The sequence below is a fragment of the Nerophis lumbriciformis genome, linkage group LG14 (assembly GCF_033978685.3).
Source record: "Nerophis lumbriciformis linkage group LG14, RoL_Nlum_v2.1, whole genome shotgun sequence".
In the NCBI taxonomy this organism is placed as follows: Eukaryota; Metazoa; Chordata; class Actinopteri; order Syngnathiformes; family Syngnathidae; genus Nerophis; species Nerophis lumbriciformis.
Genome location: NC_084561.2, coordinates 10,177,731 through 10,197,868, shown reverse-complemented (window position 1 = coordinate 10,197,868; position 20,138 = coordinate 10,177,731). Strand labels below are relative to the sequence as shown.

Genomic DNA, 20,138 nt, shown 5'->3' with positions numbered 1-20,138 from the left:
ACACATGTATTTGTAAACATAAGAAAAATGAAAAATATCAATTTCATCATGTTGATATCTTTCCGACGCTGATACCTCAGTTGACTTCAAGACTATCGATATTTGTACATATACGTATCGCCTCATTACCAGTACTTTTCTTGTGTGCAAGTAAGAAATACTACAAGGTTTGTGTGTTGTTGTTTTTCTTAAAAACACATGTCCAGCAGAGGATGAGTGTTACATTAAAAGTGTGTGCATGAATAAATAACACACACACATACACACACACACACTCGTGTCGGAGAGTCAGTGTCTTGGTTCCTAGACACACTCATGCACTTTTAATGGGATCCTTTCTAAAAGACTGCCATTCACTGACAAACACAACTTTTCCCACCCAGTGTGCATGACAGCGCTGAACGGTGTGTGTTTGTGTGTGTGTGCGTGTGTGTTTGCGTGTGTGCAGGAGGTGTGAATAACAATCATCTGCTGGCCCAAGGGTGCGATTTCCTCTTGCCAAAGGGAGGGGAAGTGAGCGGTCCCAAGACCCTGAAAACCCAAAAGGCCTGAAAACGAAACCTCAACCACTCACAATGTTTGTCTTATGGGAAAATCTGACTGAATAAATCATAGAAAAACTAATAAATCATGTTCATTTTTTTTTACTTCAACTTACTTCATAGTTATAATATTGATGTTTATGACCTTGTTTTTTTTAAAACTGGTTCAGCAAAAACTGTGTATTTAATTTTCATCCATTAAAAAAAAAAGTGAATTATAGACTTATAGACTTTCCTTTCTAAATATGCTGTGTCAGTGTAAAAAGTTGGTACCCTAGTAAAAAAACAAACAAAAAAAACATTATAAGGCCATGTATCAATTAAATATATTGTTTCATTAAATACATTTAACATAATACGATTTTAATAATGTACATGTGTGAGCAATTTTTGACACTGACTAAAAGGTTTTGTCACAAATATTAAATATTGATATTTCTATGCACGTTTTTGCCATAAATGCAAACTGGTCTCCATGATTGACATGTCATGGCAAAGCTTACAGCCAATAGAAATAAAGTCCCGCCTCCAAATGTCAAATTATACAATAGTTTCGTAAACAGGAAGAAGTTCACCTTTATGGGTCTGTAAGGGGGAATGTGTCGTTGTTTGAGGTGGGACTCACTTCAGTGTAACACCAAACAATGGACATGAGAAGCGGCCTTCGTTCATGTTGAAACAAAGTTATGAAGAGAAAACAGCAAAAGTAAGACAACATTTATCATCATAAACACTCATTTTTCTCTGCATATGTCGTGAGTTTTATTGTACACTTGCCCCGTTTAGACTGGCTAATGTTAGCTTCCAGCTAGGTGGAGTTTGTAGCGTCAATAGTATAATTTTATGGAATTATTGATGACATGTGCTGGCTTGAGTGTTTTATTTTTACATTTGTAGTTGGAATTTTTATTTTAAAAAATTAAACATTGTTTTTATTAGAGGATAGCATGTGTATAATAATGATAACTATACATTATTATTATTTACATAACCACACAGAATATTTTTTTTTTTTATTGTGTAATATATGCTTTTTATGACCTATTTTTATGTGATTCCTCCTAATACAAAGTTGTATTCATTTATGGCGAAGTAAAAATACATTTAGCCGTGTTGGAGTTTGTTTAATTGCTTACAGCCGTGTTTCTTAACCATTGTTAGGCCACAAGCGCCCCCTACAGGGCCGGCAAAAAAAGAAAATTAGTCAGTTGTAATACACTTTCTCACCACTTGTGGCAGTAATGACAATATCAAAACAAACAAGAAGTTTGAAGCTAAAGTCATAGAGAAGTTTCTTAAGCGCAAAAATTATGACTAAAGTGGTGAGGTTGTGTTTTATTTTGCACTTTAACTTTATTGACAGTTTATTTAAGAAAAATATTATTCATTATTATCAAAATAATTATAATTTAGTCATTTTGGCACTGCATAATTGTATCTAAAAAAAAATTCATCAGTTGTTATGATTCCCTCTTTTTAGTATATTTGATGTAATTTTGTAATCAGTCTGACCTAAGCCTTTAAAATAATATTTGTGATTAACGCATTATTTCATATCGTTTGACAAGGTTTATCCTGATAAACTGTAAGTAGGTTAGATTAAATTATTCAATATGATTAAAATCGAGAGTAAGATTACTAATTCAGTGTTAATATTTGGGTGGGCGACCTGGGCCCCTCTGTAGTGGAAAAGTTGGGCCCCATCATGGTCAAAAAAGGTTACACGAGATGTACATCCTACAGTAAAATAATGTTTTTGTTCCTTAAAGTCTTCTCTAAAAATATTGCATATATTATTAAGTTAGCATGTGTATCATAATGATGACTATACATTACTATTTACATAACCACACAGAATAACAATAATTTTTTTTATTGTGCAATACATGGTTTTTATGACCTATTTTTATGTGATTCCTCCTAACACAAAGTTGTATTCATTTATGGCGAAGTCAAAATACATTTAGCTGTGTTGGAGTTTGTTTAATTGCTTACAGCCGTGTTTCTTAACCATAGGGCCCATTGTTAGGCCACCAGCGCCCCCTAAAGGGCCGGCAAAAAATATGTATTCAGTTGTAATACACTTTCCCACCACTTGTGGCAGTAATGACAATATCAAAACAAACAAGAAGTTTGAAGCTAAAGTCATAGAGAAGTTTCTTAAGCGCAAAAATTATGACTAAAGTGGTGAGGTTGTATTTTATTTTGCACTTTAACTTTATTGACAGTTTATTTAAGAAAAATATTATTCATTATTATTAAAATAATTATAATTTAGTAATTTTACCACTGCATAATTGTATCTAAAAAAAATTAATCAGTTGTTATGATTCCCTCTTTTTAGTATATTTGATTTAATTTTGTAATCAGTCTGACCTAAGCCTTTAAAATAATATTTGTGATTAACGCATTATTTCATATCGTTTGACAAGGTTTATCCTGATAAACTGTAAGTAGGTTAGATTAAATTATTCAATATGATTAAAATCGAGAGTAAGATTACTAATTCAGTGTTAATATTTGGGTGGGCGACCTGGGCCCCTCTGTAGTGGAAAAGTTGGGCCCCATCATGGTCAAAAAAGGTTACACGAGATGTACATCCTACAGTAAAATAATGTTTTTGTTCCTTAAAGTCTTCTCTAAAAATATTGCATGTATTATTAAGTTAGCATGTGTATCATAATGATGACTATACATTATTTACATAACCACACAGAATAACAATATTTTTTTTATTGTGCAATACATGCTTTTTATGACCTATTTTTATGTCATTCCTCCTAATACAAAGTTGTATTCATATATGGCGAAGTAAAAACTCATTTAGCCGTGTTGGAGTTTGTTTCATTGCTTACAGCCGTGTTTCTTAACCATAGGGCCCATTGTTAGGCCACTAGCGCCCCCTACAGGTCTGGCAAAAATAAATAAAAATTAGTCAGTTGTAATACACTTTCCCACCATTTGTGGCAGTAATGACAATATCAAAACAAACAAGACGTTTGAAGCTAAAGTCATAGAGAAGTTTCTTTAGCGCAAAAATTATGACTAAAGTGGTGAGGTTGTATTTTATTTTGCACTTTAACTTGATTGACAGTTTATTTAAGAAAAATATTATTAATTATTATTAAAATAATTATAATTTAGTCATTTTGGCACTGCATAATTGTATCTAAAAAAAATTCATCAGTTGTTATGATTCCCTCTTTTTAGTATATTTGATTTAATTTTGTAATCAGTCTGATTTAAGCCTTTAAAATAATATTTGTGATTAACGCATTATTTCATATCATTTGACAAGGTTTATCCTGATAAACTGTAAGTAGGTTAGATTAAATTATTCAATATGATTAAAATCGAGAGTAAGATTACTAATTAAGTGTTAATATTTGGGTGGGCGACCTGGGCCCCTCTATAGTGGAAAAGTTGGGCCCCATCATGGTCAAAAAAGGTTACACGAGATGTACATCCTACAGTAAAATAATGTTTGTGTGCCTTAAAGTCTTCTCTAAAAATATTGCATATATTATTAAGTTAGCATGTGTATCATAATGATGACTATACATTACTATTTACATAACCACACAGAATAACAATAATTTTTTTATTTGTGCAATACGTGCTTTTTATGACCTATTTTTATGTGATTCCTCCTAACACAAAGTTGTATTCATTTATGGCGAAGTAAAAATACATTTAGCCGTGTTGGAGTTTGTTTAATTGCTTACAGCCATGTTTCTTAACCATAGGGCCCATTGTTAGGCCACCAGCGCCCCCTAAAGGGCCGGCAAAAAATATGTATTCAGTTGTAATACACTTTCCCACCACTTGTGGCAGTAATGACAATATCAAAACAAACAAGAAGTTTGAAGCTAAAGTCATAGAGAAGTTTCTTAAGCGCAAAAATTATGACTAAAGTGGTGAGGTTGTATTTTATTTTGCACTTTAACTTTATTGACAGTTTATTTAAGAAAAATATTATTCATTATTATTAAAATAATTATAATTTAGTAATTTTACCACTGCATAATTGTATCTAAAAAAAAAATTCATCAGTTGTTATGATTCCCTCTTTTTAGTATATTTGATTTAATTTTGTAATCAGTCTGACCTAAGCCTTTAAAATAATATTTGTGATTAACGCATTATTTCATATCGTTTGACAAGGTTTATCCTGATAAACTGTAAGTAGGTTAGATTAAATTATTCAATATGATTAAAATCGAGAGTAAGATTACTAATTCAGTGTTAATATTTGTGTGGGCGACCTGGGTCCCTCTGTAGTGGAAAAGTTGGGCCCCATCATGGTCAAAAAAGGTTACACAAGATGTACATCCTACAGTGAAATAATGTTTTTGTTCCTTAAAGTCTTCTCTAAAAATATTGCATATATTATTAAGTTAGCATGTGTATCATAATGATGACTATACATTACTATTTACATAACCACACAGAATAACAATAATTTTTTTTATTGTGCAATACATGCTTTTTATGACCTATTTTTATGTGATTCCTCCCAACACAAAGTTGTATTCATTTATGGCGAAGTAAAAATACATTTAGCCGTGTTGGAGTTTGTTTAATTGCTTACAGCCGTGTTTCTTAACCATAGGGCCCATTGTTAGGCCACAAGTGGCCTAGTGGTTAGAGTGTCCGCCCTGAGATCGGTAGGTTGTGAGTTCAAATCCCGGCCGAGTCATACCAAAGACTATAAAAATGGGACCCATTACCTCCCTGCTTGGCACTCAGCATCAAGGGTTGGAATTGGGGGTTAAATCACCAAAAATGATTCCCGGGCGCGGCCACCGCTGCTGCCCACTGCTCCCCTCACCTCCCAGGGGGTGATCAAGGGTGATGGGTCAAATGCAGAGAATAATCTCGCCACACCTAGTGTGTGTGTGTGACAATCATTGGTACTTTAACTTTAACTTTTTTAACAAGCGCCCCCTAAAGGGCCGGCAAAAAAATATGTATTAAGTTGTAATACACTTTCCCACCACTTGTGGCAGTAATGACAATATCAAAACAAACAAGACGTTTGAAGCTAAAGTCATAGAGAAGTTTCTTAAGTTCAAAAATTATGACTAAAGTGGTGAGGTTGTATTTTATTTTGCACTTTAACTTTATTGACAGTTTATTTAAGCAAAATATTATTCATTATTATTAAAATAATTATAATTTAGTAATTTTAGCACTGCATAATTGTTTCTAAAAAAAAATTCATCAGTTGTTATGATTCCCTCTTTTTAGTATATTTGATTTAATTTTGTAATCAGTCTGACCTAAGCCTTTAAAATAATATTTGTGATTAACGCATTATTTCATATCGTTTGACAAGGTTTATCCTGATAAACTGTAAGTAGGTTTGATTAACTTATTCAATATGATTAAAATCGAGAGTAAGATTACTAATTCAGTGTTCATATTTGGGTGGGCGCCCCGGGCCCCTCTGTAGTGGAAAAGTTGGGCCCCATGGTCAAAAAAAGGTTACATTCATCCTACAGTAAAATAATGTTTTTGTTCCTTAAAGTCTTCTATAAAAAATATTGCATATATTATTAAGTTAGTGTTAGTTTTATTTGTAATGATGATGTCGTTCATGTTTTGTACAGTTGACCAAAAAAAAAAAATCATATTTCAAAAAGTTGCATTGTGTGAAGTTAACAAAGGTTGTGTGTTTCGTGTGGAAGTGATTTGTCAAAATACTTTAGCGAAGCAAGCTGAATAAAAAATGATATGCTCCATATTTTTTAGCAGAGCACTTACAGCAAAGTGTGTGTGTGTGTGTGTTTGTTTGTGTGTGTGTGTGTGTGTGTGTAGTGTTGTTACGTGAGTTCATGGGGGTAGAGGAGCAAATGTTTGTGCTTTATTTATTTATTCATTTATTTATTTGTTCTCTGGTGAGAGGGATTAGACGTGAATTATGGAAGAGTCCCTTTCTCTCCTTAGGAAGTAAAAAATAACATCTGTCCTGCAAATGGAGAGCTTTGTGTTTGTGTATAATTAATGGTAAAAGCCTCCAGAGCCACACATAAAATATAAATCCTCTGCACCATAACAAACAATGAATGCGGGTCAGTGAGTGAAAGAAACATACAAATGTTTAAAACCTCACATGAACACAAAATAATCATCAGTATGACATTGTTGTTCTTTTTGAAAAAGGTTCTAAAACGTCAAGATCACAATTTACAATTTTTTTTTTTTTTTATTCAAAAAATGTAAATTCGCAGAATATACTTTTATTCATCCCACAGTGGGGCAATTATGTGGTTGCATTGCAGATTTTTACATATAGTAACAAAAGTCAAACATACTGAAAAGAAAAAAAGAGTAATAAATAATAAATAAGTCCTTATGAATATAAAGAAAGAAATCATTTAAATAAGATGACAGTGGAATGTACCAATAGTTTGAAATAGGGCCAAGAGGTTATTTGCGGCCCCTTTTTTGTTTTTTTAATTGATCACTGTGGAGGTTGCCCTCCAGTGGGTTCCTCGGACCACCAAACATTGCCACAAGAGCCCGGATCAGGGTTACGACACTGTTTTATTTTTCCTCACAAGGTGCGAGTGTTCTGCTTTCCGGCAAAATGTTTTTCTCAGTCCGTGTCTCGCTCTCTCTCCAGCTCCAAAAGCGTGTCTCATCCCGGCTGCTGCTAATAAAGGCGACAGGTGATTAGATAACAAGGCCCCCCTGGGCCATCCACTCACCTGTCGCTGTCTTCGATGCCGGTCCTGGCACACCCCGTTCCGCGGCAGGCCCGCAGGCCACGCCCCCCCTCCACAATCACATATCGTAGAAATAAAATAAAACCAGAAAAACGCAGTCAACCAAAAAAGCACACTGTAAAAACGAAAGGCAAATTCACCAGAAATTGTGTGTGAATGCTGAAAAGCCAAAGCGAAACTGAAATGCCAACAATTAGCATGCTAACTTCAAGGAACAAAATAAACGAGTCTTGGGTGTGGTATTGCAAAATGAGAAGAAGAAAAAAAAGGCTTACGTGCTAATGTTAGCGTGCTTAAAATGAGCTTATACGCCGAGGCATAAATCTGCAAAAATTAGCTGAAGAGATACAGTAGCATGCCCAAGGTTGACTTTGAGATTTTTACCAGCAAAATTAGCTCAAGAGCTAGAATGCTAACATTAGCATGCTAACAGTAAGCATGCGTAACTTCGCAAAATATTTGATTCTGAGCTGTATACCTGCAAAATTAGATACAAATTTATAATTCTAATATTATCATTCTAACATGCTAACAATAAACATGTCATGTAACAACATTTTGACTCTTAAGATGTACAGTATATACCTGCAAAATTTGATAAAAAGATAGAATGCTATTATTAGCATCAATCAATCAAAAACATTTTATTTATATAGTCCTTAATCACGAGTGCCTCAAGGGGCTCACAATGACATCCCCTGATCTAAACCCACTTCCAAGCAAGGAAAAATCCAAAAACCCAGATGGGGAAAAATATGTTAACATGATAACAGTAAACATGGGTCAGGTAAAAACAATATTTCATTTTAAGGTGTAAACGTGCAAAATTATATAAAAAATCTGGAATGCTGTGACATTAACATTGTAACATGCTAACAGTAAGCATGCGTCACGTAACAATATTTTGACTCTAAGGTATGTACACCTGTGAAATTAGATAAAAAGCTAGAATGCTAACATGCTAAGAGTAAGCATGAGTCACATAACAAAATAATTGATTCTGAGGTGAATATCTGCAAAATTTGTATTTTTATGTACTTACATATTTACTTACTTACAGTCCTTACTTACTTACTTACGTACCTACTTATTGACATACTTACTTATGTACTTACTTATTTACTTACTTACTTACATACTTACTTACCTACTTACTTACTTACTTATTGACATACTTACTTATGTACCTACTTATTTACTTACTTACATACTTACTTACTTATTTACTTACTTACATATTTACATACTTACCTATTTAATTACAAACTTACTCACTTATGTACTTATTTACTTACTTACTTACCTACTTACTTATTTACTTACTTACTTTTTTACTGACTTACTTTCTTACTTACTTACATACTTATTTACTGACTTGCTTACTTTCTAACTTACTTATCTACTTACTTACTTACTTACTTATTGACATACTTATGTACTTACTTATTTACTTACTTACATACTTACTTACCTACTTACTTACTTATTGACATACTTACTTATGTAACTACGTATTTACTTACTTTCATACTTACTTATTTACTTACTTATTTACTTACTTACATATTTACATACTTACCTATTTAATTACATACTTAATCACTTATGTACTTACCTACTTTCTTACCTACTTACTTATTTACTTACTTACTTACTTACCTACTTACTTATTTACTTACTTACTTTTTTACTGACTTACTTTCTTACTTACTTACATACTTATTTACTGACTTGCTTACTTTCTAACTTACTTACTGACTTATTTACTTATTGACATACTTACTTATGTACTTACTTATTTACTTACTTATTACATACTTACTTACCTACTTACTTATTTACTTACTTACTTACTGACTTACTAACTTACTTACTTTCTTACTTACTTACATACTTACTTACCTACTTACTTACTTACTCTTTGACATACTTACTTATGTACCTACTTATTTACTTACTTACATACTTACTTATTTACTTACTTACATATTTACATACTTACCTATTTAATTACATATTTACTCACTTATGTACTTACTTACTTACTTACTTACCTACTTACTTATTTACTTACTTACATACTTACTTACTTATGTACATACTTATTTACGTCCTTACAGTACTCACTCACTTACTTACTTATTACTTACCTATTTACTTACCTATTTACTGACTTACTTACAAACATATTAATTTACTTATGTACTTACTCACTTATCTATTTACTTCCCTGTTTACTTACTTACTTACTTACTTACTTACTTACTTGCTTACTTACTTACTTACTTACTTACATACTTACTTACCTATTTACATACCTATTTGATGACCTGTTTACTTACTTACTTACTTACTGACTTACGTACTTACTTACCTAATTACGTACCTATTTAATTACCTATTTACTTACTTACTTACTGTAGAGGTTGCCCTCTAGTGGGTTCCTCGGACCACCACACACAGCCACGAGAGCCCGGGTTTTATTTGCATAAATAATGCAAGGCTTTTGCTTTCCATCAAAATGTATTTTCGGAGTCTGTGTCTCTCTCTCTCTCTCTCTCTGGCTCCTACTCCAACTCCCCTGTCTCGTTCCGGCTGCTGCTAATAAAGGCGACAGGTGATTAGGTAACAAGGCCCAGCTGGGCCATCTACTCACCTGTCGCTGTCTTCGAGGCCGGTCCTTGCACACCCCGTTCCGCGGCAGGCCCGCAGGCCACGCCCCCCTCCACACTTACTTATTTACTTACTTACTTACTTACTTAGTTACTTACTTACCTATTTGTCTACCAACTTACTTTCTTATTTACTTACCTATTTACCTACTTACACACTGACATATTTACTTACTAATTAACTAGTTACAGGTTTTGACATAGTAGACTATCTAAAAGGTAAATCGCGTAGCTGTGTGGAACGAGTGTTTATTTTTTTCACTGAAGTGTACATAAGTTGTATGGTTTGCTACTGCCACCTGCTGGTTGAACCGTGTACTGCACCACAGAGAGCAGACCGCAAACATATTTAATGTTGCTGAGAATAAACACTAAACAGACCAAATAAATGTATTGCTGTATCATGCTTGTTTTTTGGCGACATCTAGTGGCCACAATTTATAAAGTCCATCCCTACTCGTATCAATGAATCAGTATAGTAAATAGTGAGAACAAAATGATGAGTCAGGAAGTTCACCACAGCAACTTTACCACTGAATTACCACAAAAATAAATGACATGCAGTACAGTACATGACAGTGTGAGTAAAACTGCATGATGTTCTGTTTACTACTGCTTGAACTGGAGCACTTTCATGCTTTTCAAGTTGACTAGAAGCAGGAAAACTTACTGGCGTCAAACTCCGGCGGACTTTTTTGGTATTTTATAGCAAGTGTGTACTTTCACTTTTGACAGTTTGTACTTCAGAGTTCTTTCTCCTTCTTCTTGCTGCCATGTTAGTAGTCCGTGTAGCCCAGACGTCCCCTCCTTCGTTGCTGGTTTTGAGGCTGTCGCTTTGCATCAAAAAGTTTTTTTGAAGTTTAGCCACTCCAGCATCTTTAAGTACTTTTTCTTGATCCACGCCTTTGTTTCTCGGTATACATCAGATGTTTGTAGTTGTTACAATTTAGCTTGGATACAGTCACAGAAGTCACACCTCTGCACCTGAGCCAACACCACATTTACTGTACATTTTCTTAAAGGGACACACACCCACTGAACATACCGTCACCGTGAAGACGGAAAACAAAATACTTGTACTGCAAATACTGCAAAAGAAAGTGATTTCATATTCAAAAGTTTCAAGCAGGCTGCCTGCCTGACATCCTCGCTTCTAAAAAAAAACGTCCCACAATGCACTTCACCCTTTCTGATATACAGCTAGTACTACTATTAAAGTTTTACACTTCATATTCTTATGGTAGCTTTGTTTTTACAGAGAAAGAGGATATTAACAAAGCTTGAAATACTGTGTGTGTGTGTGTGTGTGTGTGTGTGTGTGTGTGTGTGTGTGTGTGTGTGTGTGTGTGTGTGTGTGTGTGTGTGTGTGTGTGTGTGTGTGTGTGTGTGTGTGTGTGTGTGTGTGTTAGGTCAGGAAAAAACACACAGGCTATTTCATCCCTACAAGCCTGTTCCACATGTTTTTCCCTGCTCTTCAGGGGATTAAAAAAAAATCCCCTGAAGAGCAGGGAAACCTGCGAAACAGGCTTGTAGGGATGAAATAGGTCAGGAAAAAAACACAGAGGCTAACGCTCTACCCCGGTATTGAGCACTATATAACGGATATACCACAGTAACCTTGACTATATATATATATATATATATATATATATATATATATATATATATATATATATATATATATATATATATACATATATATGTGTATATATATTAAAAATATATATATATATATACACACACACATATATATGTATAAAAAATATATATATACACACGCATATATATATATATATATATATATATATATATATATATATATATATATATATATATATATATGTATATATATATATACATATATATATATATATACATACATATATATAAAAAAAATAAAATATATATATACACACACACATATATATGTATAAAAAAAAAATATATATATATATGTATATATATATTTTTTTTTTTTTTTTTTTTTTTTCTTATTATTTTTCAAAATATTATTTAGTACTTTCTGTCGAAAAACTTATCGGCAGGGACAGAGAACATGTTTCTTCTACTTGTAGATCTTGTAGTAGTGTACTTCTTGTGTGTTGTATTAGTAGTACTTATAGTAGTGTCGTTTGTAGTGTAGTTTCTTGTAGTTGTAGTACCTGTAGTAGTGTATTTGTAGTTGAAGTACTTGTAGTAGTGTACTTGTTGTTTCTTGTTGTTGTAGTTGTGTATTTGTAGTCAACGTTATTGTATGCCTGTAGTTTCTTGTAGTTGTACTAGTGAATTTGTAGTTTATTATAGTTGCAGTACTTGTATGTCTGTTGTTTTTGTAGTTGTACTTGTAATAGGTTATTTGTAGTTTATTGTAGTTGTACTTGTAGTAATGCACTTGTTGTTTCGTATAGTTGTGTATTCATATTTTCTTATAGTTGGAATACTTGTATACCTCTAGTAGTGTGTTCATAGTTTCGTGTAGTTGTCGTACTTGTAGTAGTTTATTGTAGTTGGAATACTTGCCATAGTTATCTTGTTGTTTCTTGTTGTTGTAGTAGTGTATTTGTAGTTTCTTTAAGTTGAAGTACTTGTAGTTGTGTACTTGTTTCTTGTAATTTTAGTTGTGTATTTGTAGTTAATTGTAGTCGAAGTACTCTTATGCCTGTGGTTTCTTGTAGTTGTAGTAGTGTATTTGTAGTTTTTTTAGATGTGCAGTTTGTAGTTTTTGTAGTTGTTGTACTTGTAGTAATGTACTTGTTTCTTATAGTTGTAGTGGTGTATGTGTAGCTTCTTATATTTGTAATATTTGTACACCTGTAGTTTCTTGTAGTTTTAGTACTTGTAGTGTATTTGTAGTTGATGTACTTGGAGTAGTGTTCTTGTTGTTTCTTGTACTTGTATTAATTTATTTGTAGTTTCTTATGGTTGTATTTGTATGTTTGTATTTTCTTGTAGTTGTAGTACTTTTATTTGCATACTTGTAGTTTTCTATAGTTGAAGTTGTGTATTTGTATTTTTTTGCAGTACTTGTAGTTGCATATTTGTAGTGTCTTGTTGTTATAGTAGTATACTTGTGTTTTTTGTAGTTTTAGTACTCGTAATAGAGTACTTATGTAGTTGTAATAGAGTACTTGTGGTTTCTTGCATCCATTTTTGCTGTCATGTTACCACATTACACTCTATTTGTGTGACTCGTTCAGGTGTTGATTGTCAAACTTGTCTTCCGTTCCAGTCTTGTGCGGGTCTATGACCTTGTCTCTGGGGTCAGATCTTTGGTCTTTCCCATGGTGATGTGAATATTTGAATAAAGATAGTGTTTGTGTGGCACGTGTATTTTTATACACATACCATATTGAGATACTTTCTTTCTTAAAGGTACAGGACTCGTGTGTGTGTGGGGTCACAATGCTTGCTGCTTTACAGGGGTTCAAATACTTATTTCCCTTAAATATAAACAATTTACAATCTTCATTTATTTATCTTTTCACATTGTGTCTCTGTAAAAATAAAGGTACCGTAAAAATAATGTAGTATTCATATGTGTGTATTATTGTGGCATCAAACATCATAGTTGTCATGTCTGTGTAATCATGTTTTGTTTTAGTCATGTTTAGTTTAGTTATTGGACTCTTTATTTTCTGGCTTTTCACTTCCTTGTCTTGTTTCCATGATTACCCATTAGTTTCACCTGTTCCACGTTTGGACTCATTGTGCACTCTTGTTTGTCACCATAGCAACCCATTAGTTTTCACCTGTCACGTCACGCACCTGTTTCACGTTTTGAGTCACGCACCTGTTTTCGTTAATCATGTCTGTAGTATTTAAGTTCATTGTTTTCAGTTTGTCTGTCTGGTGACATCCCACATTTATGCTCTGCACATTTCTGACACTTTTTTCATGTCCATCGTTCACGCTGCTCCTTTTGTCCATGCCAAGTAAGTTTTGTTTATTAATGCCACAGTTAGTGTTTTTTTGTTGTTCATAGTTTCTGCCTTTGTGCAAGTATTTGTTTTCATAGCCAAGTTGTTTCTCCGCCACTGTGCGCGCTTTTCGTTTGTATTTTTTTTTACTGTCGTGACTTGGTTCTGGGGTTTAGTTTTTCTAGAAGGCAACGGAAAGTTGGCTCGGGCGAGACGGGAATGTGAGAACATATTTATTTAAACTTTATCAAAAAAAATACAAACGAAAAGCGCGCACATTGGCGGAGAAACAACTTGGCTATGAAAACAAATACTTGCACAAAGGCAGAAACTATGAACAACAAAAAAACACTAACTGTGGCATTAATAAACAAAACTTACTTGGCATGGACAAAAGGAGCAGCGTGAACGATGGACATGAAAAAAGTGTCAGAAATGTGCACAGCATAAATGTGGGATGTCACCAGACAGACAAACTGAAAACAATGAACTTAAATACTACAGACATGATTAACGAAAACAGGTGCGTGACTCAAAACGTGAAACAGGTGTGTGACGTGACAGCTGAAAACTAATGGGTTGCTATGGTGACAAACAAGAGTGCACAATGAGTCCAAACGTGGAACAGGTGAAACTAATGGGTAATCATGGAAACAAGACAAGGGAGTGAAAAGCCAGAAACTAAAGAGTCCAATAACTAAACAAAACATGACTAAAACAAAACATGATTACACAGACATGACAATAGTGTAGTAGATGCATGGTCATGGTCAATATTGGACATACTGTGTGTATTATAATTATACATACTGTATATTATAATAATTAGACTGAGCTATTTGTCAGCCAACATAATCAGGTGGTTATGTCAGTACAGTACTGCAAAGGCTCCAAATTGGGCTCCTCGATCAATGAAGAATGTGCCAATCGTGCTTATTGACCAATTATGGATGCTGGACGCAATGGATGTTTGACGCAAGTTGGAGACGCCGCTCGGGTCTTTGGGTGTGAGTCTGCTTTCCATTACGGTTTGCTCACGTCAGGTTTGGATTCGGGATTGAGCAAGAAAGGTGTGTGTGGTCGCTTTGTGGACGTGGGATCCAAGGAGAAACAACGGTTGTGTCGCCGTGGTTCCCGTCCTCAGCATGCCGGTGTCTCGGCCTGCAGGCTGGACATGCGGATCTGGGAGCTGCTCTTGCTCAGGATGGACAACTGTGTCCCCCCGTTCACGCCACTGCTCGCGAGCGAAGGGTGCCGGTGCTTCAGGTCCACAGCAAAGTACCTGTTCACCGTCCAGCTGCGCCATTTCCTCTTCATCTCCGACTGCACCTTGAGGGATATACCTCGCATGGTCATTATCAATGCATTTTATAGAAGCTTTAGATCAGGGCTGTCAAAGTTTTCCTTTTCAAAATCAATACAATATATAGATTTGTTTTAATCTTTAGGGCTCCCCTTGTCAAGACTTGGACTATGGCGTGGTTTGTTCTCCCGTGGTGCAAATGAACATTTGGACCAGACATGGCGTGAAGGTGAAGACATATTTAATTTTAACACTCAAAAAAAAAAGAAACAAACAAAAGGCGCTCACAGTGGAGGTACAAAACTTGGCTATAAACGCAAAACTTGCACAAAGGCAGAAACTATGAACAATGAAACAAAAACACTAACTGTGGCATTAATAAACAAAACTTACTTGGACATGGCATGAAGTGCGCAGAGGTAACTTTTTATATGTAGAAGAAAAATTTGGTAATTTTATTTAATCCGAGCAACAACTTGAAGCAGTTTAATGTTGATTAACGTGGACCCCGACTTAAACAAGTTGAAAAACTTATTGGGGTGTTACCATTTAGTGGTCAATTGTACGGAATATGTACTGTACTGTGCAATCTACTAATAAAAGTCTCAATCAATCAATCAAAAAAAGCACTTTATATGTAGAAAGGTTTTGTTAAGAAACCATTCTGAGCCTTATCTTATTTAGTTTTTATTTGATGTATGTTGACCACATTAACCCTGGCAATGGACCCTGTGTGTATATGTATGTTAGTATTATGCTTAGCATTCATGACTGCCTGCTGTTGCACTGATCAGCCTAGTGGTGGCTCACATCCATCACACACAGAGCTATTTCTATTTTTGGGGCAGAATTATTATAGTGTTCCCAATGTTAAAAGGAGAAAGCCATTGTTTACAAATTTGGTAAATAAATAACCAAAAAATGTATATTTTGTTGTTTTCTTACTGTACCGAAAATTAACCGAACCGTGACCTCTAAACCGAGGTGCGTACCAAACCAACATTTTTGTGTACCCTTACACCCTTTATATATATATATATATATATATATATATATATATATATATATTATGTATCTATGTATAAATATATATATATATCTATCGTACATATATATACATATATATATATATATATATATATATATATATATATATATATATATATATATATATATATATATATATATGTATATATGTACGATAGATAGATAGATATATTTATATATATTTATATATATATATATACATATATATATATATATATATATATATATATATATATATATATATATATATATATATATATATACATATATATACACATATATATATATATATATATATATGTATATATATGTTTTTATATATTATATATACATATATATATATATTTATTTATTTATATATATATATATATATATATATATAATTTTTTTAATTTGTATTATTTTTTATTTTTCTTCCTTTTCCTTTAAACGCTTTAATCTCTAGATCAACTTCAGGTCTAGCTGTCGATATAAAGTTTCTTGTTTTGTTTTTTCTATGCCCTTCTTGTCAAAACATTGTTTTTTTATGGCAAAAACACAAAATATGCAATATTTCCCCCCCACCCAAAAAAAAAAGTTTAAAGTGGTATGAAGTAATTGGACTCTTAAGTATGTTAATATTTCATGGATTTTAATTCATTTTGAAAAATGACCGTTTTTAGAGACTTGTCCAGGGTGTACCCCGACTTCCGCCCGAATGAAGCTGAGATAGGCTCCAGCACCCCCCGCAACCCCCAAAGGGATAAGCGGTAGAAAATGGATGGATAGATGGACAGTTTTTAGAAAATAAAAAAGTTCCACTAAACATATTGGGGGATCCCAAAGGGCCTCACTCATTAAAGTGTTTGCATTTTTTGTTTTTTACTTTCAATGCTTAAGTCTCTAGAGCACAAGTATCAAACTCAAGGCCCGGGGGCCAGATCTGGCCCGCCACCTCATTGTATGTGGCCCGCGAAAACCTTGGAAATTATGTGCGCTAACAAAGGATAGGATAGGAAGGAAGCCTTTGGTGGTGTTTCTTTCTGTCATTGCTATTATTAGTGCTCATGAATTAAAACACTACAGTCATTTGACAAGGAGGTCTTCTTAGTGTGTGCTTATACTGCCATCAAGTGTCTACTATAAGCCTGTGTGGTATAAAACGAGTAAAACATCAATGCAGTATTAGTTTTCCAATTTTTGTTGAAATCCTGCACTCTTTGAGGTTACAAGGATTAATGATAACACATTCAAAAAAATTACAAGTTTGATTCAATGTTATTGAAAAAAACAGGCCTCAATTTTCTTAAAAAGATGCTGCGATTTCAGGGATTTTAGTTCAAAATAAAAACAACAAAAGGCTGCAAAATCCTGAAGGGATTTACTGTAGTATAGCAATATTTATGCAGTGAAGATATGCTGAGGACGCCACTATAACGTGATTTTTTATAGCATATACTGTGTATTTAATGGTAGATTGTTTATGAATAACTGATGAGGAATATTGATCAGCTTTACCACCATAAGAAAAAGCAAGAACATAAAAAACTAAGTATAGTGTTGATGAAGATGAGTTTTACCTCTCCGTTCAGAAAGCAGTAGAGGACAGCAACCACGAAGCCCTGAAAGAAAACTCAAGATAGTTCAATGTGAAGCGATGCCTATTTAGTCCGATAGCGACGTCGACATGTACTTTAAAAAACACAAAAAGATCCATTATTGATGTAGTTTATCACTGAGCGACGTTAGGTTCATTCTAAAAAATAGCCCAAAGGTGAGAATGGCGTACCTGGAAGGATCCCAGGCCCAACTCAAACACCAGCCTCTCTTGCTTGCTGACGTTCTCGGGTAAGAAGACAAAGACAGTGTAGTGGATCCCGAAGAGAGGAATCAGCAGCAGAGTAGAACGCGCCAACCGCCTGCCAAAAAACAACAACAACAAGCGTTGCTACACCATAGAGGCTATCATGGAATATTTTCTCAGTGACTTACAAGTAAATACTGGACTCATTTCCTCCGATATCTGGAGACTGCAGTTTCTGAACGAGGATGACGATGATGCCAACGAAGAGGACAAAATTGATCTGTACGTGAAAAGAGAAAAAAAATTATCTAACCCATCCATATTACTTATAGTGGCTGCGAGCAGAATGGACACATTTTGTTGTAAATTACACAAACTATATGTCCTAACGGGGTGCAGCACTAATGTTAAATGTACTTTAAGTGGATTTTACTTTTTTTAAATGTTTATTATTGTAGCGATACGGTTGTTAAAGGTAAGAATTTTTGTGATTTCTGATTGTTTGTGAGGGCACCAAAGGGACTTTTGTTTGTGTGCGCGTGTTTGGCAGAGCAGCGCATACAGCAGAGTTGAGCTTGTCGTCGTTGTTGTTTTAGCTTGTTTATAAAAAGACAGTTAACTCATTTTGTCTGTTTTAGTTTTGTCTGATTGACAGTAGTGCATAGCACTTTATATTGTGTTCAAAATGTACCAACATTCACTAAAATATGGAATTTTGTCAGGGCTGGGACCCATTATTCATTCATTGCTTCTCATGGAGAAAGTTGCTTCACTATACGAACTTTTCGATTTATTAACCCTATTCAAGAACCAATTAGGTAATCATAATAATAATGATATATTTCATAATAATAATAATGATTTATTACCATGATTCGTATTATCCACTGATGATATAAACATGTGTGTATCAGCTAATCTCTCCTTTACACTCTAAAGCAGGGGTGTCAAACTCAAATACAGAGTGGGCCAAAATTTTAAACTGAACAAAGCCGCGGGCCAAGGTTGAACAAATTAACCTTTTAATAGGTAACAAGTTTTGCATTGAATATTGGACAAGCAAGGCTTATATAACTTTATAGTGACATGCAAAATCCAGTTTCAAATAACAATAATAATAATATCAATGGCATATCAAATACAATTTAAATAAAAATGTAATGCCTCTTTTCTATTTGCAGCCTTCTGAGGTAAATCTCAACATTAACTTTTTCCACAGGCTAATAAATTAGAAAATAAAATAAGAATGAATAAAACAACCATTCAGGACTTTAAACTGCTCAGTTTGCAACACACTGATCTAATCTGATGTGCCCAAGCCAGATACCTGCCATCTTTTCTTGGATGCTAGTTCATTAATGTCAGGGCTCAGGCTTTGAGCTGAGGCAACCCTCATTATCGAACGAAGTTGTTCATCAGTCATTATATCTCGTCCACCCGGACCACAGTCTTGGGGGCGTGCCTTAAAAGTACTGCGTGTATTGTCCTCCACGAGCTGTCGTCACGTCTGCTTTACATCCATTCCAACAACGTGCCGGCCCGATCACAAAATATGTGCGACTTCAGCACGCTCACACACGTAAATGCAATGCATACTTGGCCAACAGCGATACAGGTTACACTGACAATGCCCGTATAAATAACTTTAACACTGTTACAAATATGCGCCACACTGTGAATCCACACCAAACAAGAATGACAAACACATTTCGGGAGAACATCCGCACCGTAACGCAACATAAACACAACAAAACAAATACCCAGAATCCCATGCAGCCCTAACTCTTCCGGGCTGCAATATACACCCCCGATTCGTATGCTAGACATTTTATATTGAATTTGTTCACAGTTTTGCATTAAAAATGTTGTTTTGTTTTTTCCAACAAATTTAAAATATTCAAGGGGTTTATCTAGAACAGATCTATTCAGCTGACACATCCGGCCCGCCAAAGTTTTTCATTTGGCCCGCCGAACTTCACCCAAATAGGTTTGATGAAACCATTACGAGGGGTGATCATGTATGCAGTACTCTCGCCGCCCCGTAGGGGGCAACAGCGAGGCATATGTGTCACAGTGAAGCAGCGGTGGAGTGAGTGGTAGAAGACGATTGATTGATTGATTGAATCGTTTATTAGTAGATTGC

General features: G+C 34.3%; 1 protein-coding gene and 1 long non-coding RNA gene across 3 annotated transcripts in view; one reads left to right on the top strand and one right to left on the bottom strand.

Annotated features, from left to right (window-relative positions):
- The first annotated feature begins 1,127 nt into the window (after positions 1-1,127).
- LOC133616606 (uncharacterized) overlaps positions 1,128-20,138 on the top strand; it is a 136,821-nt gene continuing 117,810 nt past the window's right edge. For both annotated transcript variants that reach the window (XR_009816883.1, XR_009816882.2), the window contains exon 1: positions 1,128-1,248. This is a non-coding gene — a long non-coding RNA (uncharacterized lncRNA). The remainder of the gene's footprint in view (positions 1,249-20,138) is intronic.
- adcyap1r1b (adenylate cyclase activating polypeptide 1b (pituitary) receptor type I) overlaps positions 14,711-20,138 on the bottom strand; it is a 69,303-nt gene continuing 63,875 nt past the window's right edge. The window contains exons 11-14 of the mRNA XM_061976077.2: positions 18,184-18,275; positions 17,981-18,110; positions 17,772-17,813; positions 14,711-15,191 (exon numbers count right to left, since the gene is read on the bottom strand). Of these exons, the coding sequence (XP_061832061.1) occupies positions 15,003-15,191; positions 17,772-17,813; positions 17,981-18,110; positions 18,184-18,275 (453 nt within the window). The 3' untranslated portion in view covers positions 14,711-15,002. The remainder of the gene's footprint in view (positions 15,192-17,771; positions 17,814-17,980; positions 18,111-18,183; positions 18,276-20,138) is intronic.